We start from the raw sequence: 21,834 nt of genomic DNA, 5'->3' as shown, positions 1-21,834 counted from the left end.
TATATAATCGCCTCCCTCAGGTGTGAGTGAGAACTATGAACATGGTAATGATTATATGCCACGATTATGTTACATGGCAAAGGTGAAGGGATTTTGCAGATATAATTAGGGTCCCTAATCAGCTGACTTTTAAGTCTTGACTTCAGGGGAAACTGTCCTGAGTGGACCTGACCTAATCAGGTGAACCCTTTAAAAGAGGTGAGAGATTCTCTCTCCCTGTGTCCTTGAAGAGGCAAGCCATGAGTTCTATAGCTGCAAGAAAATTATTTTGCCAACAACCACCTGATCTTGGAATCCCCACCCCCATGCTTCAGATAAGACAGTAGCCCTAGCTGACACCTTAGCTGCCGCTAAATTGTGCCTGGACTCCTGACTAATGAAAACTTAAAAATAAATGTGTTGTTTCTAGTAATTCGTTACGCAGCAATAGAAAATGAATACATATGGTCAAGGTGTAGCAGAAGCTGATGCCTCCAAAGCTGATGCTTTCCTCCTTTATACCATGTACAGAGAACATTCCTGACTCAGGATGGTTCGACTGATCATTTTTCAGCTTTATAATGGTGCAAAAGTGATATGCATTCAGTAGAAACTATACTTTGAGTATCCAGAAAACCATTCGGTTTTTCACTTTCAGTACAATATTCAATAAATTATATGAGATATTCAACACTTTATTATAAAATAGGCTTTGTGTTAGATGTTTCTGTCCACCTGTAGGCTAATAGAAGTGTTCTGAGCATGATCAAGGTAGGCTAGGCTAAGCTATCATGTTCTGTGGGTTAAGTGAAATAAATACATTTTTGACTTATAGTATTTGTAACTTACAAAGGGTTTATCAGAATATAAGCCCATCATAGGCTGAGCAGCATCTGTAATATCACCTTTTCTTTGTTGTTTGATTGCTTGCTTGTTTGGCTGGCATGGGAGAGGGTTGGCAGAAGAGGGTATATTTTTCCTTTGGGGAAGGGAATACAGAAGACATTCAGATACGATGACTAAGATTTTAGCCCTAACACAAAGGGAGTCTCTTCAGCCTTGAGTGGTGGCAGTAACTGTAACCAGTAAAAACATGTGGGTGTGAGCCAGCCTTTTATCTCCTTCTGCTCAGGAAATAGCTAGTGGAGATTTGAGAGCAGCAGGGTTCACAAAGGGACAAGGTAAGAATGCTGGGTCCCTGGTGTTGAATGAAACACAGAGGATTGCCGCTATGATTATTATATTTTTGATGTACACAAAGAGCAATACATACGATTCAACCAGCTATGTGCAAGCACAAAGCTTAACCAGTGGTTAGACCAGGGCTGGTCTGTGACCAGAGCATGGCAGCAGCAGAGTGTTCCACAGGAAAGAACTTCTAAAACGGGCAGGGATGCGAGTGGGGTCGTGATCAGGGTGAGAATACAAGTAGGTGTGTAAAGCTAGGAAGGGCTACGCCAGTGATTGCAATCATACCTCAACCATGGCAAATTTCAGTTAAGGGCTCTGCACAACTCAAGCCTGACCTTGAAATTCCTGACGTGGATTTAGTGGCAAGCTGTGTTGTGAAAAGGGAAGCACAGGCAGAGTGGTCAGGGCTGGGGTCACACCACTGCAGGCTTAGTGTCAGGGTCATACATCACAAATGTCAGGCACCTGCTGGAGCTCCTGGCACACAGTAAGTATTAAATGAATAGCAGTATTTTTTGGCACTTCATTAGGTGACAGGAAACTGCCTTGCTTAGGTAAAATGAAGGCAAGGGTGACTCATCTCCAAATATAGGGATAAAAAAGAAAGGTATAAGTCCCTAATTGGGAAAACCAGAATCAAGCTGGAGCAGAGTTGATTTCTTAGTTACTGAACTTCCTCTTCTGGGGGTGCGTGGGGAGAGGCAGCAGCATCCACAGCACTATGGGAGAGCTGCAGGGCTTGCTCCAGATCACTGGGCCATTAAGAGCAGGGCCCTCCATGTGAAGCAGTCCCGGCCTGACAGGCTTGTGGTTTTCATCACAGGAGCCCAGAGATATGGTCCCACTCTGAAGCTGTAATTGTTCTGTTTAAGCGTCTTGATCATCAACAGGCCCCAGGGTGGATGGTGCGTGTACTATGGGGTATGGGAGACAGGTCTAGCGAGAGAGGCCTCACTACTGCCTACAGGCTGCTCAGAGACATGCCCAAGAGCGCTCTGCAGCCTGTACTGTAATTATTCCAGCTGCTCCAGCCCCGGAGTCCCACTGGCAAGTGATTTCACATGTAATTATCCTTGAGACCAGAAAGACTTTGCCCATCCTCCTCCCAGCCCTTCTTCCTCCCACTTCTTTTATTCTCCTTCGCTTTCTGCATTCCTTCTTTCTTTTCCTTCATCTCCAAAACAAGTCCAATAAAGTCCACATCAGGATGCAGAGGAGTCAACCTCAAGGTCACCTTCTGCCCTGGCCTGGGGCTGCTCTCTCTTTGGGGAGCAGCCTGTCATGTTCCCTGACATCGTCAAAGAAAACCCAGATAATGACATTTCCCTTCTACCTTCCTCCAGACAGTATGCTGACTTTCTATCTTTAGATCAACTGTTTCCTCCTGAAAGCTAATCTTGGGATTGGGGAGTGAATACAATTACTGATGGGGGAACCTGAGCAAAACGCTGGCCCAGATAGGTCAAATGGCTGTGACATGTCCAGGATACTAATTACTTAACTAATAACCAGCACATCATACCCCTGGTGCAGAATTTAGACTAGGCACTATGCTAACTGTGTCTATATTGCATAATTGTATTCAATCCTCACAATAACCCTATAAGGTAGGTGCTATTATTAGCCATGTTACATAAATGAGTAAAGTGAAAGGTTAGATAACTTCCTCTCAGTCAGGTCACCAACAAGTAGCTGGGACTCCAAATCAGCCTGTGTGATAACAGGGCCACGTATCTAACCATGCGGCTCTGTGACTCCCTGTGGGTATATGGGCTTCCACTCACATCACTGCTTTCCCACTTCCGTTATTGCACAGAAACACCTCTGAAGAGCTGGTACCCTGGCAGGGGTCAGGCTGTGGAGAGGCTCAGGTTGCCAGTGCTCAGCAGGCTCTGTGGATCGTGCTGAAACTGGGACAGGAGAGGAGGAAGGGCTAAATGTAGATGTATGTTATTGGTGATTTTATTGTGCCAATGATGAGGCAAACTTCTGTCTTCCAGCTCCCTGACATTAACTCACTGGCTCCTGCCCTCCTATCAGTGCTGCTCTCCTCTCATCACGGACAGCCATGCCCTCGGCTGCCCTTCGGTTAGCCGTGACATTTTCAGTCGTGCCTCAGCCAGGCCTGCCTTTCTTTGCAGCGGAAAGCAGGTGACATATCTATGTTTCGGGATAAGCAGGTAACACATCTGCAGGTCAGGACAAGCTTTAAGGCGCTGAGGAACTCCAGAGGGAGGCGGGATGTGGAGAATAGTCCCTTTTTTGTCCCCTAGTCACATGTCCCCCTAGTCATGACTAGTAATGACACAGTGGGGCCTTATTTTCCATGGCCTAGAGTTCAAGAATTGAAAGGGTCAAAAAGCAGAAATGAGCAATGCAGCTCATGGCTGTTCCTGCCTAGGCTAGAACCTCTGGGAAGTTGTTTAAGAATTATCTGGCCGGCGGGGTGCAGTAGCTCATGCCTGTAATCCCAGCACTTCAGGAGGCCAAGATGGGTGGATTGCCTGAGCTCAGGAGTTTGAGACCAGCCTGGGCAACATGGTGAAATACTATCTCTATTAAAATACAAAAAAAAAATTAGCCTAGCATGGCGGTGTGTGCCTGTAGTCCCAGCTACTGGGGAGGCTGAGGCAGGAGAATTGCAAGAATCTGGGAGGCAGAGGTTGCAATGAGCTGAGATCACGCCACTGCACTCCAGCCTGGGCGACAGAGACTCCATCTCAAAAAAAAAAAAAAAAAAAAAAAGAACTATCTGGCCAAGTTTGGTAGCTCACGCCTGTAATCCCACCACTTTTGGAGGCCAGTGTGGGTTGATCACAAGGTCAGGAGTTCAAGACCAGCCTGGCCAACATGGTGGAACCCCTTATCTACTAAAAATACAAAAAATAGCCAGCTGTGGTAGCAGGCACCTCTAATCCCAGCTACTCAGGAGGCTGAGGCAGAAGAATCACTTGAACCTGGGAGGCGAAGGTTGCAGTGAGTCGAGATCTCGCCGGTGACAGTGCAAGACTCTGTCTCAAAAAAACAAAACAAAAAAACTATCAAGGAATCAGCACTAAGGAGATTAAAAGAAGTAAAGTTCATTATAACAGCTGTAATAAAGTAAACAGATTGAGTTCCGTGGCTTAGAGAAAGTGGCCATTCATTTTTTGACCCTTATCTACTTGCAAACAGGAATTCAAAAGGGTTACAGCTGGAGCCCCTATATAACAAAGTTGTTGAAAGAGCTCTGGCCTGCTCCTGCCCTGAGAGCTATGGGACAGAGTCCTGAGGGACAGGCAGCACAGAGGTCGCTCTTCTCAGTCCTCTGGCGATAATTGTGAAGCCCTTGACTCGCTATGGAAGGCTGGAGTAGGCGCTGTGCAGATGGCATGGATTCGTTTCCTGTGGCTGCTGTGGCAAATCGCCACAAACGCGGTAGCTAAAAACAATAGAAATGTATTCTCCCCAACAGGTCTGGATGGCAGAAGTCCAAAATCAAGGTATCAGCAGGACTGATTACCTCTAGAGATCTGAGGGGAGAATCTGTTGCATGCCTTTCTCCAAGCTTCTCCTGTCTTCTAGCAAACCTTGGAGTTCCATTCTCTGTCTTTGTCATCACATGGACTTCTTGTAAGGATATCAGCCATAGGATCTAGGGCTCACCCTAATCTAGCACAACCTCATCATAACTATTAATTGTCACACCTGCAAAAGCCCTAACAAGGTCGTATCCTGTGGTTTGGAGTAGGCATACATTTGGATGGAGGAAGGCCACTATTCAACTCCGTACAGCTTGCCAGTGGCGCTTTGGGGCAGATCTCCCATAAGAAAAAAAAACAAAAAAGGAAGCATTTGGGTGCCTCGAAAGGAGGGCTCAAGTAAACCTGGGCTCTTTGCTCCCAGTGGCATAGGACGTAGGCAGCAATACCTCCTCCCTGAGCAGTGTCCCTGTCAGACTACGTTGCACAGAAATGAAACCCAAAGGAGCAAAGAAAATCATGCAGAGAATGAAGGCAACTTCTCCCAAAGCTCAGACAGGGCAGGCACACTTCCCACCCCCTCCCTACACCCCCACCAATTCATGAGCATCTTACCAGAGAAATCTGAGCGCTTACCAGAGAAATTTGAGCATCTTACCTGAGAAATTCAAATGATGAATTTGTGGGGAAAGTGTGCCTGCTCTGTCAATCAGTCTCATACCCTCTCCCCAGAAGACAGCACAGAAAATGGAAAAAAAAAAAAAAAAAAAAAAACACACCTTTAGTTTTGTTTTTTCCCTCTCCCTTCTAATCACCCAGGAGAACTGGGGTGACCAAGGGATTTAGCCATGAGAAGAAAAGGAAGCTCCCTCGGCCTCCCACATATCCAAGGACAATCCTGGGCAGATGGATCTGTAAGGCAAAAGCAGAGCAGGACTGAGAGGGCCCTCACTTTCCCCAAAGCGGGTCCATTCTGCCAATGAGGACTTATTTCAGTGGCATTCAAGAAAGTGCTGCACAGAACTGCGTCCAATCTGGGCTAAGCAGATTAGTTCCCTCCCAGGGAAAGGTTCTGGGCAGCTGAGCAGGGCAACTCCCTGTGCAGTGGCAGGGGGTTGTCATTACAAGGCCCAGATAGGACATAATTACATGCTCCCTGGGGAGAAGCTTTAATTGAATTACAGAGTGTCTCCTGAGCATCAAAGGCAGCCCAGGCTCAGAGGTAGCTGAGCAGTACAGAAACACCCTCTGAAGAGCTGGTGACTGGGCAGGGGTCAGGCTCTGCAGAGGCTCAGGGTTGGCAGTGCTCAGAGGGCTCTGTGGATCTTGCTAAAACTGGGATGGGAGTGGAGGAAGGGCCGAAGAATGCAGAACGGTGGGTGCTCCCTGGTCCTTATACCTGAGATCCACATTCCAGTCCCAGGTGTCCCTGGGCTTGCTGCAACCCGGTGTGGCACACAAGCAGAAGAGGTGCCATGAATTCACTCATTCATTCGTTCATTCATTCAGCTGGCATAAACTGTGTCCCAGTGGTGTGTGAGACATCTTTACTAGAAATGGGGAAGAATCGGGTGTTGCTCTGGTCTAAGGATACAGCTTGCATGGAGTTGAACCTACTCCTGAGGCCACCTTCTGCTTCCATCTGTGTGCGCCCCACAAGCTGAAGTTAATTCATCATTGCTGCTTAACAAGTCTTTCAAAATTGACTGGAGGAGGCGGGTGTGCAAGTCACTTCTAATGACACCAAACTGAAGCCCCCCACCTCCTTGTTTGAAAAAACCAAGGAGTGGGTATTGCCTCTGTGTGGCCACAGCCCTCAGTGGTTCCCCCTTCTATAGCAGCTAGCACATGTGCACGTCGTCCCCAATGACTGTGACCTCCCTGAGGACAGGGACTATGCCTTTCTTCCCTGTGCTCAGTCCACAGTATGAGCTCCCCAAATGTCTGCTGATTGTACACTGAGTGATGGGCACTCACCTCGCTGCCTCCGCTCTCCTGTTGCTTCTGGCCTCCTTGGTCAGGAGGGCTGGCATAGGCTCTCCAGGCGCCGCAGCTGAGCCCCTCCTGCTTTCATCTTATTGCCCCTTCTAGCCCTTGATCCTGGCTGCCCTGGGACACCATGGACACGGAATCAAAGGAGGCTCCCTGATCTGAACACATGGTCTTGAGCCAGCCTTGCCCTGTACCCCAGGCAGAAGGCCGAAGCAGCATCTGTCAGTAATTCCTGGGGATGAAGTGACACAAACAAGAATCCTCAAGGGTGGTTCGGAGCCAGCAGTCAAGGATGGTGAATCCAAATTTCTGAGCTGGGCATTAAGGACTTTATTTGGCCCTTGCCAAATCCCCTGGGCCTAGCTGCCCCTGTGGTAAAAGGAAAGAAGGCACCTCCTTAAGGAAGAAATGTGGAATGCATTCTTAGCTTCCTCCATTTGAGGGAAAGGAAGCCTGCTACTTTCAGCTTCATAACCTTATTCTCATGCTAAAATATGTAACACGATAGAATGTGCAGTTTAGAATCAAAAGAGCTAGGGCTAAATTTTTTTTGTATTGTTATTATTAAAGAAATGCATGCTCATGTTAAAAATTTAAAAACAGCACAAAGTATAAAATAAAAGGTTAAATGTTGTCTTTTCACCATCCAGACCGTCAGTCCCACTTCCCCAAAGAAACCACTCTTCGAGGATCTTAATGCATTAATACAACATGCAGCCCTTCCACTCCACAGCCAGCTGAACAACATAGACGGCTCCCAAAGCCATTGCACATGCCACAGCGGCTGCCTCTGCTAACCATTCGCCATGGCTGGTTGCAAAATCCCTCAAAGCAACAGGCCAGAGAAGTATTCTGCAGTAGGAAAGGTCTAGTCTACTTAGGACTCAGTTGTTTGCACTTTTTCTCAACTGTATCTATTACTTTTTATTGCACATTTTCAAACATAATCTTACACTGTAATTTTATCACACCCTTAGATATAATTTAAAACATTCTTTTTTTTTTTTTCCTGTTTTTGAGATGGTGTCTCACTCTGTTGCCCAGGCTGGAGTGCAGCAGTGTAATTTTGGCTTACTGCAAACTCTGCTTTCCAGGTTCAGGCAATTCTCTTGCTTCAGCCTCCTGAGTAGCTGGGACTACAGGCATGCACCACCATGCCCAGCTAATTTTTCTATTTTTAGTAGAGACAGGGTTTCACCAAGTTGACCAGGATGGCCTCGGTCTCTTGACCTCACAATCCGCCCGCCTCAGGCTCCCAAGGTGCTGAGATTACACGTGTGAGCCACCACACCTGGCTAAAACATTCTTAATGACTACATAATTTGTGTTTTGTAGGTACACTGAAATGATTTTTTCCTTTTATTTTTATTTGACACATAATAATTATACATCTATATGGATACAGAGATATTTTAACACATGTACACAAAGTGTAATGATCAAATCAGGGTAATTAGCATATCTGTCACCTTAAATATTTACCATTTATTTTATTTTTATTTATTTATTTTTTGAGACAGAGTCTTACTCTGTCACCCAGGCTGGAGTGCAGTGGCATGATCTTGGCTCACTGAAACCTCTGTTTCCCAGATTCAAGCGAGTCTCTTGCCTCAGCCTCTTAAGTAGTTAGGACTACAGGTGTGCGCTACTGTGCCAGCCTAATTTTTTGTATTTTTAATAGAGACAGGGTTTTACCATTGGTCAGGCTATTCTGGAACTCCCGACCTCAAGCCATCCACCCACCTTGGCCTCCCAAAATGCTGGGATTACAGGCATGAGCCACCACACCCAGTCAAATATTTATCATTTCTTTGTGAACATTCAAATCCTGTCTTCTGACTATTTTAGAATATACACTAAATTACTGTTAACTGTATTCACTCTATAATGCTACAAAACACCAGAACTTATTCCTCTTGCATAACTTCACATTGTATCCATTAACCAACCTCTCTCTCTCCCCCCTCTTCCTTCCCATTCTCTAATAAATACAATTCTACTCTCTGCTTTTTTGAGCTCAATATTTTGAGCCCCACCATGTGAGTGAGAATATGTGGTATTAGAAGATCAAGGTTTTGATATCCTTAAAAACTCTGTCTTCTCAGGTAAATTACTTAATATTTCTTAGACTCTGAGTCAAGTGATCATAGTAACCCTAAGGGTATGACAAAATCCTTGTATTTTTAAAAGTGCAATTCTATGTTTTTATATGAATATTAGAAGTTTTATTATGTAAGAAACATAGCAACAACAACAGTAAGTTTTCTCAGAGGCCTGAATGACAGGGGTAAGGCCCAGGTAACCAAAGCTGTGCCCCTTCTTTCCAGAATGTTCTGATCTCCCTACGGAGTTACCATCATTAGAAACAATTTTGAACAATGAGTGCCCAGTATTTTCAAAGCATTTTACATCAGTTGAATGTCCTCTGACAGTCAGCCTTTGGCTGTGTTCATTTCTCTCTCTAGTCAACCCCCAAAATAGAAAGTCTGTATTCTTCCAACAGTCCACACAGGTTAATTAAAATGTTGTTTCTCTCTGCTTTGGTTATAATTACATTAACTCATCATAGTGTCGCTAGTTACCTTTTGTTGTATTTTATGAAAAAAATATAGAAATCCAATTATCAGCTGCTAATCTAAAACATGGGTTCTATGGGGAGGGGCAGACAATGAAAAAGGCCTGTGGTGGGAGCTGGCTTGAGAACCAGTGTATGAAACTCACTGAGTTAGCAGAGGTTCTGGAAGATTCCAGTCTGAACAGGAAATTACCTGCTTCACATGTCCAACAAGAATTTTTGTCCCTGTGGATTCTTCCAGGGAATAGAAAAAGCTTTTGTGTTATATGTAAGATAAAGAAGAGTGACTCGGAAAGAATTTTCTTATTAGGATTGGCCCAGTATTGAAGAAATAGTGACAACAACTTCATTGTATGCATCTCAGTGAAATGGAGACTCCTGGATTCTTTACTCCACACAGTTCTTTCTATCTTGAATTCCAGGACTAGGACTGACAAATATTTGGCCTTTTCTTCTCACATCTGTAGCTGAGCCCAGATATACCCTCACAAGTCCTTTCCAGTATGGCCCCCTGGATGGCCACTACTCATTGACTGGAACTGATATAAAAGGAGGGTCCCTATTTTCCACCCCAGTCCTTTGCCCTGGTACATGAGCACCCGATAGAGCCACACGCTGTGCCACCTGTAGATGAGGATACTCCAGCTTCCGGGGAGTTCCTGGAAAGGCATGAAGCTTGCAGCTCCTAGGATAAAGAGGGGGTGCCTGCTAGCTCTGGCTAAGTCCAGCATATCAGCTGTCCAGCAGGAAAGGGGTGGGGAGGGAGAGTCTCGGGACTGCTGTCATTCTATCCCTGGAGGCATGAGTGGCAGGGAAGCTTTCTGTCTTGCTTAACAGCACAGGCTGCTCTGGAAATCCAAACCCAGAAGAGGCTTTGAAAGTGACTCAGTACCCAAATAGTGTACCTGAAAATGACAGAAGATTATCTTCTGGCACTAATGTCCTGGAGATGACAGACAAGAAAAAGTAAGGGGGGAGAAATGACCCTGGTGGCCTTGAGATATGTGCTACTGACTTCATTCACTCGGATTGTTTTCTGTTGATCTGAGCAGAAGCCAGCTGAATCTTGGCTGTAGAGTCTATGGTCGGCTTGATGCGTTTGACAAGGCTGGGGTCTCCAAAGTGGCTATTTCTCCCATTCTCCAGCCTATTGTCCCAGTACAGGCCACCATCAAATCAGTGCTCTCTCTGGGGTGCTGCAGACCTTAGAACATGTGCTAGTTTGGAGTTGACAGGTACCTGTCTCACCTGGGACTCCTTTCTGAGTGATGCTGTCTACCACTTATAGATAAAACTGATTAGATAGCTTATCATGGAATTCCCATGGCAATTTCATTTTCCTACTCCATCATTCAGTTATGACAGACTAGATAGGGGAGGGGAGAAGGGTGGGAGAAGGGGGTGCTTGACACAGGGCAACTAACTCATATGTGATCAGTGGTCTCTGACATGACCAGGTTGAAAAAAACAATCAGATTTCTTCTCTGGAAAATTTAAACTAGAAGAATAAAATGAGCTTTGTGGGTAGCAGCAGAAAGTATATACGCAGAGAGGAGGCATGAGCTAGGGCTTTGGGTCTGTGAGATACTATTGCAAGCTGCAAATAGCAAAGAAGAAGCCCACAGAGAGAAGTGGAGATGCCAGGAGACAGAAAGCATGTCACCCAGGAGGGAGAACATCAGAGAGGAAGTGGTCCCTAGAGCCACCTCAGTCCGGATGGCTTTCTGATACCAGTCCCAGTCTGTGCTGCATCCTTACAATTAAACTCCCTTGTCTTCACATACGGGCAGACAAACAGTTCATAGTGAAGGCAAAAAGAGCACCACCATGAGTGGTTTGTTTCCTGGAAGCTATCAATCTTCTTGGTGCTATCATGAAGCTAGTTCTTTCTGGCCAAATGACAGGCTTCCTTAAGGGATACTTTCACGGCAGCTTCTTGATCACACAAAGAAGTCACAGATCAGAGAGTAGACAGCAAGCAACCCAAGTGCAGATGCTGACAGTGTGAAGGAAAGGACTATCCAGAGTGGGTTAAGATTTAAAGGGGAGACATGACAAAAGGAATTGAGAAGGGAGGCATTGAGTGCAAGGAGGAATGGAAGAAAACCCAGCACTAGCCCCTGCAGCACCTAGAGCGCAGACAGAGAAAGAGCGGATGCAGCAGAGAATGTTCAGAAGAGACAGCAAGTGTAAGAAAACAGTATACAAACACAAAGTAGAATGTAAGGACAGAAATAACGTGACCATAAATGAGGAACTGCAGCCAGGGCACAGTTAGCCCTTGTGATGGAGGCAGAATACACCTGTATCCCCACAACTCAGAAAGAGGTTTGGAGATGGTAGCGGGGTCAGTGAAGGTCACACGGAATACAGGAGGAGAAATCTAAAAGGTTGACAAATCAAGACCAAACAGTCTGGCTATGGAGAAGATGGCAGTAGTAGTCATCCATAATCTACAATTTGTTTTGCAGACATATTCTGAATATTAAGTTACAATTTACATGTCACTTATTTTCAAAATACCAACTAAAGAACCTACAATAGAGTGTTTTCTATACACGCTGCAAATAACTGCTTCTTCATGAACCCTAAGCCACCAAAAGGTAACTGAATTGGGTCCGGGCAGGGTTATTCAAATTGCACCTATGCATGCTAATCCTTAGCTAGGAAAAGTAAGGATGGTTCCAAAGTGACAGCTGAGCTTAAACATATACACATATCTAGTTTTCAGAAAAACACATTTTTCCATAATAAGTTCCACCACATTCAACTTTAAATTCTCCTCTACTTATCCAGGAAATTTCTTACTTGGATCCCCAGTAAGTGGTAGGAGTGGAAATATAATTCCTATGAATGATAAGTATCACGCCACCTGAAAATATTTGTCTAGTGCTTTCCTCCATGGTTATTTAGCAAAATTCTCAAAGCGTTCAATTCTTGAAAAATGCTTCTAGAATGTGCAGAATTTAAATATGGGGCCGTGCTCTATTTACAGATCAAGGAGCTCTCTTTCTTCAACTAACAATTACATGCCACTGGCTCTATGCCAGGTTTTGAAACTTTCACACTAGGTTCTGGAAGCACAGCTTAGTTCCTCTTTTAAACACCAACAATGAGGGACCAGGTGGGGTGGCTGACGTCTGTAATCCCAGCTCTTTGAGAGGCTGAGATGGATGGATCACCTGAAGTCAGGAGTCTGAGATCAACCTGGACAACATGGCAAAAACCCCATCTCTACTAAAAATACAAAAATTAGCTGGGTGTGGTGGCACGCACCTGTAGTCCCAGCTACTTGGGAGGCTGAGGCAGGAGAATTGCTTGACGCCACTGCATTCCAGTCTGGGCAACAGAATGAGACTCCATTTCTAAATAAATAAATAAAGTATGTGGGAGAGAATATGCCTAGGTCATATGCCAAATAGGATGCCATTTTATACGAGGTACATGAGCATCTGAGGATTTTGGTATCCTCAGAGTACTTCTGGAATCAATCTCTTGTGGATATTGAGGAATTATTATTCTGGAGAGCAAACCGACATGAGCAGACCAGGGCAGGAGCACTGGATGCCCTGCCGCACATGGTGTGGGACTGAGTTAGGTAGAAGGAGAATTGCTGATCCTGTGTTGCCAGGGGATATCGCATGCCTAGTCCCTAAAACAAGTTAACCAGGAGGGCTCTGGACTTTCGGGAGAGTTTTGCAGACATGATAGGGTCTCCACAGAACTTGGGGTGCTTTATGGTTCCTGGAATTGGAATATGTCGTGCTTTGACATATTCTTTGACAGTCTCAGTAATTAAGAAGGAAAAGGAGACAGAGAAAAAAAAAAAAGGCATTTCATCAGGACCTGGCATCCTTCTGGATACAATAGCAAAAGCTTCTACTAAAAAATCTATATGGCCTTCAATTATTCCTTTGGGCCTGGAAAGTGGGCAATTGTGGCTGAACAATCAACAATCCTACGGAAATGCCCCACTGTTATGCTAAGTATCTCCATTCAACAACTGGCTCAGAAATGGAGTCCCTTTTCAGGACAAATCTGTGCCAAGTAAACAGCTCCACTGAGAGTTTCAGGAAGCCTCAGTTCTAGTGACTGACTATCTACCTAAAGAGAAGAAGGGTTTTTACTACTGGTAGTAGTAAAGAAGGCAGAAGGAAAGGGAATGAGGGATGTTGGGTAAGGGAGAGATGTCATTACCTCTACCTGACTCTCACCCTCCCTGAGCTTGCAGCCTGTGACTCTCTCAAGCACAGAAAGGGTATTCTAGAAGCAAATCATCTCCTGTGGCCAGAAAGAGACTATCTTAAAACCTTCCTAAGCCAAAGAAAAAGGAAAAAAAAGTTTGTGTTTTAGTTAAATTGGAGAATGTGCAAATTGTATCCTGGAACGCTCCAGATTTTTATAGATTTTCACAGAAAGATTTCTTGGGGTTAAGACATTACAGAAAAAGTATCCCTGGAAGGGAATGGGCTGCATCATTTTGAAAAATTTTATTATTTTATGGAACAAGGCCAAGTCTGCAGTTCACCAGCACTGCCTAAAAGATGTTCCAACTATGCCTATCACCTTTTCTCAATTCAGATAAAGGCTTTTAAAAAATTTTCCGTGGGCTCAATATTTTCCTTCCTGAACAGTTTAAGGTGAATCAAGAGACTAAAAATAGTCCATAATATATTATTATTCTTAGTTAAGACATTAGTCACATTGTACTCCTGGACTCACACTTCCAGAGCATCTTTTACCCAAGAATTGCCATATGCTTTCCAAAGTTAACATGTTATTGATGGATAAAAATAAAATGGAGAAATCTAAGATGGGAAAGGGTGGAGACAACACTCAATTGGCAGCTTCTGAAGTCCTTTCCAACCCTAACTATCTTTCTATCATAGCTAGTCACGTGAAAGTAACTTGGATAAGTTACTTTCCCTTTCTGAATTTCATCTTCATAATTTACAGAATGGGAAGTCAGATACCTCTAAGCTTTAACATTCTGATTTGGTTAGAGAATGTGCAGCATAGCCAATATGCTCTTTTTCTTTGAAGGAGGCCTGTGCTATTTAATTATAGTAGATCTTGGCATTTACATATTTGACATCTGTGGCTTTGACTATTCCCAGAGACCTCAAAGGTCCAAGAGCTGCAATAATCTGTTATTTTGCAAAGGCGTGCTGAGAGCTGGGGTGTAGGAGCCAGTTGCTTATTTAATGAGTGAAATTAGTGTGCAAGCAGAACCCATACCTCTGTGATGTTCTGTTATTGTATGCTACAGTCTTAAAGGCCGTAAATCTCAAGAAGCCATGATAGTGATGATTAGAGAGGTGAAGATTCTTCCAGATCATGAAGACCTCAATAATATCCCTCTTAAGTGTCAAGGGTTTATTGTAATATGGATGGAAATTAATCACATATCTATCCCCACTTCACCTCTGTCACTACTATGTCTTTAGCGAAGGTTAATTTAGAAACTTTAGTGGTACCACACACATTTCAGGGAGCTCTCATTGCTCCTTTATTTAATCTATCTCAACCATACCCCTTCTCCCATGTTCTTTGACTTATCTGTACTCTTCGATCCTTTCCACTTGACACTAAGATCCTTGAGAGCTGAAATGTCAGCTTGTCTTATTCACTGATTTAACCCCAGTGCTTAGTAATGTACCTAGTACATTGCAAATATTTCACAAATGTTTGTTGAATGACTGAGCACCTTCTGTGACAAAGTGCTGTGTATTTTTTCATATTTATATTTGATATTCCCTTGAAGGATAGAGGATATTATTTCTGTTGTCCAACAAAAATCTGGTACTCAGACAAGTGATGTGACTTGTATAAAGTTATGGGTGAGTGATGGATTAATATCTGCTTTCATATTCCAAAGCTCATGCTTTTCTATTCTTCCATGCTGCTAAAAGCACCTTTAAAGAAGCAAAGCATAAAACCAAACACGTGAATTCGTGGATCCTGTATTATTGAGAGAACACAGGCCTGGCCTTGACTTGATTATATTTAGGGGAGTATAGTGAGGGCAGATTTTCATTGCTACCCGGCTTTGTAGGCAAATAAAGCTACACAAAGAGGGAGAGGTTAGAAAGAGGAGTTGTTCCAAGTATGACACAACTTTGTCCAAGTACCCTGAAGGTGTCCATCTCGGTTTCCAGACTGGAATGGCAATTAGCACAGCCTCTAGGTTCTTGCTAAGTTGGTGTTGGAAGTTGGAATTAAAAAGCAAGCAATCATTAGTCAATTAAGCAAGTTGTTTGAAAAACCACTTTTTTTTTTTTTTTTTGAGACAAAAGTCTTGCTCTGTCGCCAGGCTGGAGTGTAGTGGCGCGATCTCTGCTCACTGCAACTTCCGCCTCCTGGGTTCAAGCGATTCTCCATCCTCAGCCTCCTGAGGAGCTGGGACCACGGGCACCCGCCACCACGCCCAGCTAATTTTTGTATTTTTAGTAGAGACGGGGTTTCCCCATGGCCAGGATGGTCTCTATCTCTTGACCTCGTGATCTGCCCGCCTCAGCCTCCCAAAGTGCTGGGATTACAGGCGTGAGCCACCGCACCCGGATGAAGAACCACTTCTTTGCTGGGTCTCCTGGTTTGGTTAAGTGCTTCAGAACCTTTCACCTCCAAGTTGGGTCCAGCAGCATCCAGAGCTTGTTAGAAATGCAGAGCCTCAAGCCCTCCTCTAGACCTTCTAGATCCCAATCTGCCCTTCAGTGAAATCCCTGAATGACTGAATAACACATTAAAATTTGAGAAGCATGACTCCAGAAGATATTCTAAGGTCCTTTCTAGCTCTGATATTTTATAAGTTTAGGTTAGTAATCTTCAGAGTAATCCAAAACTAGTATGCTCGTTACACAGGATCACACAGAGCCAAGTAACCTAAACAACTCAACAATGTCTTCTGAAGAATATTGTTAATTCATCAATATTACCATTAAGAGTCTTGTTTACTGAGAATATACCATGTACCAGGTACACTGCATATAATACCTTGAATCATCATAATGGCCCTGCAAGAGAAATATTATTATCCTCATTTTGCAAATGAGTAAATGATTTCATAGGTTAATAAAATTTCCCCAAACTACGTTGTCAAGTCAGTAGTGGAGCCAGAATCCTAATGCAGTGTACTTAGAGCCCATGATTTTTCTGCTCCATAATATTGCCTCTCATTGTAAAATTGCAATTTAAAATGACAAGAATAGGGTGCAGTGTGAGAACAGACGAGCGGGTTTTGGACTCATTATTCTGCAATGAATGAAATCTAAAAAATAAATGAAAGGGATGGATGGGAACGTAGATTTGTTTGCCAAACCTTAGTACATCTAGACCAGAATCTCAAACTTCTGGAGGTTGACATACATTTAGAATGAGTATCACCCAGAAGTGATAATTTGTGAGGCTCATTTATACCAAGGTATTATACAAACTGAAAATGCAAATGAGCTTGAGGAGGGTTTAGTCATATTCAGAAATCCTAGGTGTATAATTGATTATTAATAGAACGAGGAAATTAATAGAATGAAGTAAGCCTCTGATCTCTGAAAAATGGCCTTTCCGTGCCATGGGTAGAAAGGGCATTGAATCAGAAGAACCACAAGTCTGTCAAATCGTGGCAAATTTTGTGGTCTTAATGTCATTTAATGAAGCTTTACCATAACTTCTTCCATACTGACATTGCCATAATTGCTTGAAATTCCATGGAGTTTGTTTTCCCAGTGAAGCCCTGTCCTTCATTCGTATGTATAAACACTCTCCCCAGAGCACATATAAATGGATAGTATTCTCTGGAAGGCACAAGTTTCTACTTACATTAACAAATGATTATCCTTCCCAGCAAAATGACTAAACAGAGCTCTAATAAATCAATTTGTCAATGGCCATTTCCCTTCAGGAGACAATATCCCCTGATCCATTTTTGGCTAGTGCAAATGTGACCTACACTGTGTGCTTGTGACTATGGTTCAGAAAATCTTAGAGCTGGAAGGAACCGCAAAAAGGTCTGACCCTGTCTCCAGTCAAGGAAAGTATTGTTATTCCCACTTTGCATATGAGAAAGTTTAGTTCCAGAACCACAAAATAACCTGTCCAAGGTCACGTATTAGGAAAGGATTGAGTAAGAACAGGGGCAGAGTCCCCCTAGGTCACTCAGCTCTGTCACCAGCAGTGCCCAGCTCTTTTTGAGCTCTGTCTCATGGCTGGACCTAGGCAGAAGCACTTCTAGGACACCTCTCCCTAGCTTCTATGGCCCCCGCTTTTCCATGAGTTCCTTCTTCCTCCTCTTCTAGAGTTTGCATGGTTTCATTTCCCACTGAAGGTGTAATTAGGAGGTTCTTGAAACAGTTGGACCCTGCCCCTCCCCCCACTTCCTATATGCTCCTTTTATTCTTCACATCATCTCCTGCCACTGCTTTTACTTGTGGATATATGCAGTCATTCAGAGGCAGTTCCCATTTCTCATCTCCACCTTCTAGGCCACCCTGGAAAATCTACTTTCTCATAAGCTACAGATCCTGGGGAAAGTCATTCTGCTTTCCCTTTTAAAGATATCCACCTGGAAAAAGGACAGAACATCCAATCTGTGAGGGTGTTCAATGGGCAGAGGCCTTAGGGTAATAGAGGCAGCAGAAGTGTAATATCCACAGTTTCTGAAGGACTGAATGGGGCAGTAATCCAAAAAGTACTTCAGGAGAGTCTTGGACTGTGAAAAGAGATGACCACACAGAAGATAGATTTTCTCCCACAATTCCTAGGATGCTTCTCCTTCATTGCTTAGCAAGATTTTGGAGCTTAAATCTGTGACTAGAGACCAGTAGCCACTGCCCTGGGAGCTCTGCTTCTCCAAGATACCTTCCAGTATCTAAGCTGTCCTGACTCAATTCACTATTTTATAGTATGAGGGCAAGCCTCATACTATAAAATAGTCTATGGGCATTTAAAAAGATTGTCAAGTGTCTATAAATTTTGCAATTTCCAAATTAAAGAAGAGGTGCCTGGAATCTAGTTATATGCAACTGGCAATATAGTACCAGGGAACAAAGCCAATGTCACTGGTTTTCTTCAGACTGTTTTGATTGGGCTATTGCTGCCCAGAATGAAAAGGATTGGTTTCAAAGCTCATAGACACCCTTCATATGAGGAAGAAAGGAAGGAGAAGCCCAAGCAGTTCTCTAGTCCTTCTTAATCACAAGCATTCTCCAAAATCTGATACAAATTTCTGTCATCCCACACCTCCACCAGCCATCATTTTGTGTTTTAGTGGACTAAAGGTTCTCTGTCTTTAGCTCTTGTCACAGGATTTTCTTGCCCAGAAACAATTTAAAGAGATAAAACTGAAGAAGACTTTAGAAGCAGAACCTGTCCATGGTCTCTGCTGATCCTGCACACCTGTGATGAAACCAAAGGCTGACATTAACACAAACACAAGCAAACGTTGTAAAGTGCAGTACAGAAGGACAGAAAGAGATGGCAAAAGATGGGGTCGAGGAGGGGCAGAATACAGGAAGGTTACTTACACAGTTTCGTCATTCTTGAATTCCAGCTCCCCGTATGTGTCTTCAAAGTCCTCACCACCACCCTTGGCTGTCCCTTCTACTGTCCTAAAGGGGACAATGACCGTACCCCGGGCACCTGATGTCCGTAGAACCTTGACCTCCATAACACCAATACTCTCACTGACATGGATAGTATCACATTCAAAAGTGAAGATGCCTGCATGGTCGTCATCCAAGATGGTAACTGTGGCCACACAAGGGGAGGCTAGGACAGCCCGAGGCAAGGGAAGACTGTTGAATATTGCTGGAGGCATCCCCTCCTCTGGCTGCTCCTCCTCTATGCGGACATTGCTCAACCTTACAAAGAAGTGCTCGTCCTCCTCAAAAATGTCATCATCAATAATGCCCACAGAGAACTCCTTCTGGGTCTCCCCTGGCTTCAGAACCACCGTGCCCTCCGTGAACTCATAGTCAGCGCCTGCATTGGCAGAACCATCCTCTGTTTTGTAGTCCACATACATGGTCTTTGACATGTCTCCCCCTTTCCTCACCACTGTCAGGAGTACAGCCCCACAGTTCTCCAGGCACTGGTAAGAACATGGGTCAAAGAAGACCTTGGAAATAAAGTCCTCAGGCTCATCGGTGTGCACCTCGCTCATGCTGGAGGACTTCTTGGCTTGTTCTGCGGCATGTTTCTTCAGGATATTGCCTGCACCAGTCATCATACGGGTGGCTTGGATCCGGTAGAAGGCCCGGCTCTTCTGTTGGTGGGAAAGAGCATAGTAATTGGCCATCTCCACCAGCTGATCTAAGTCCTTCTCTGGGTGTTTTTGCTTCAGATCCTTGAGAATTCGGATCATCTCTCTGCGGGACTCATCCACTTCCTTTCCTTCCAGGGGCACCAGGTTCCCATCTAGAAAATGGGAATTCATCATTTTCCCATCCATCTCAATGCCCTTAGGGTGGTCACCCTCCGTCTCTATAATAATCCCTCGGTGTTTATCTGTGCGGTACTTTTTGTGCATGTATTTATAGAAGAGCAGTCGTTTATCTGCCACCCAGGCCAGAAGGACACACACTGGAAAGAAGAAGAGAGTGAGGAGGCCTTCCCAAACCTGGACCACACCAGGGGAGAAGACTGCCAGAATCATATAGAGCCAGATGTAGGCAAAGATACTCCAAGCAGCAGTGACGAAGAAGACTCGCAGGTGCTTGATCTTGCGAGTCTCTCCATCTGGAATCACGTAGACACAGATACCAATGATGATGAACATGTTGAAGGCTGCGCTCCCTACAATGGTAGAAGGTCCCAGATCGCCAGCAATGAACCCATGACCACACACCTCAATTAAAGAGAGGAGTATCTCAGGAGCAGAGGAACCCAGGGCCATTAGGGTCAGGTTGGAGACAGTTTCATTCCAGACCCGAATAGTAGTTGTGCTGGTTTCTCCATTGGGTTTTTTAATCGTCACCTCCCTCTCTTGAGAGGTGATGACTTCAATAGATGCCATGAAGCGGTCAGCAATGATGGACACCCCAAGGAACATGTATATCAGGGCCACAAAATAGACAATGACCCTGGCAATCTTGTCCCCAAGGGAAGGGTTCTCCGGGTACCAGATTGGTAGGATGACACCCTCCTTGCAGTCCGATGACCCTGAACAGGACTCATTGTTCTGCCCTGTGCTTGGCACATCCCCTGAGCCACCAGCCTCTGCTCGAAGACCATTCAGGAAGAGCACAAAGGTAACCAGCCCAAAATGGAGGAAGGCAGAGGTGAGAGGCTGCAACCTTAACCACGCCATACACGAGACTTAGCCACTGGCTTCTACTGCAGCACCAATGGTCCTCCTGATAAGCCAGAGACCTAGAAAAGATCAGAGAGGCAGGAAAAGGCATGAGGAAAAAGGGGACAGCAAACGGCAGGTTCCCACAAACACAAAATGATGCTTCACCTCCAGTGACATATTGCACTAACATATGGGACAGTCTCTCACTTGGAAAAATAGAAGTCAATGGGAGGCACAAATAGCTGCTCTGTGCTCAAAACCATCTGGTGGAGACTGTTGAAAAATGGCTTGAAATAGCTGGGAATACTGGGGATGGAAATGCAGCAATATCCTTCAAGTCCTTTCTCCCAAACCTCTATTACCTGTGAAAGTTCTCAAGAAGCAACTTAAAGTAGGCTGTGTATAACCTGAATCTCCATCCCCACTTATACTCTCTCTGGGATGTTCAGACTTCCTTCCCCTCTTGCCATTACACTCAAGAATCTTGCATAACAGGTTTGCAAGAGTGTATGTTGAATTGAATTTTCATGGGATAGTCCCCGAAAAATTGAAAACCTTGCTTTACGTATAATTTATCTCCCTTGGAAAGAAACTTCCTCCCCGAATGCAAGACCTCTGGAAGCAATTTATAATTCTGAGATACCTTGGGAAATAAGGAGTTGATTCATAGTGAATGCCACCCACCCCATAGCCAAACGGAGGCCCTGTAAGGTGTGCCCAAGACCAAGTTCACAGAAGCTCTGAGCCCTCCAGTAAAACGCTTATGAGCAGTTTAAGTGGGCAGTTACAGGAAGATGATGATCCAACAGCCACTGAAATTTCAAACCCAAACATGGAAAGGAACGAGTGGTAAAAATCGTTATTAATAAAGCATGCAAAGGTCTCTCAAATAAGTTTTGTTAAACTGGAGATAAGATTTTGGTGGTGATATGCAACCTCATCTAGTGGCCTCAAACCACTAAAAGGTGAGCTTGAGCTCAGAAGAATGGGAAAAAATGTAACTGGAGTTATTATACACTCATCTTTCCACTCATTGCCTCATTTGGGTGGAATGAGAATGAAAATAACCATGCAACAGCTAAAAAAAGAAGAGGGATCTTTCCCCCTCTGCTACAACTGTGTGGCGTACCCTCAGTAAGAAAGGAATGCTGATTTGCATTTGTACAGCACCTTAAAGGTTTCAAAGTCTTCATCTCCCATATATGCTCATTTTTCTCCTGTTTCCTGGCTCAGAAGATAGCATCTTCAGCCGCCCAGTTACTCGTGCTAGAAAGCAGGTGTTAGTCTCTCTTCTGTCCCTTATCCAATCACTAAATCCTATCAACTCTTCCTCCACTTCTACCACCATC

General features: G+C 44.3%; 1 protein-coding gene across 12 annotated transcripts in view; it reads right to left on the bottom strand.

Annotated features, from left to right (window-relative positions):
* Positions 1-21,834, bottom strand: part of SLC8A3 (solute carrier family 8 member A3) — a 146,632-nt gene that overhangs the window by 105,758 nt on the left and 19,040 nt on the right. For 10 of the 12 annotated variants that reach the window (XM_074393062.1, XM_074393065.1, XM_074393067.1 and 7 more), the window contains one exon: positions 18,717-20,562. In XM_074393062.1, coding sequence (XP_074249163.1) covers positions 18,717-20,500 — 1,784 coding nt within the window. In that variant the 5' untranslated portion in view covers positions 20,501-20,562. Of the gene's footprint in view, positions 1-18,716; positions 20,563-21,834 lie in introns of those variants that run through there. The other 2 variants (XM_039469415.2, XM_074393068.1) reach the window with 2 other exon arrangements.

The sequence above is a fragment of the Saimiri boliviensis genome, chromosome 2, assembly GCF_048565385.1.
Source record: "Saimiri boliviensis isolate mSaiBol1 chromosome 2, mSaiBol1.pri, whole genome shotgun sequence".
In the NCBI taxonomy this organism is placed as follows: domain Eukaryota; kingdom Metazoa; phylum Chordata; class Mammalia; order Primates; family Cebidae; genus Saimiri; species Saimiri boliviensis.
This window is presented reverse-complemented; position numbering and strand designations above follow the sequence as displayed.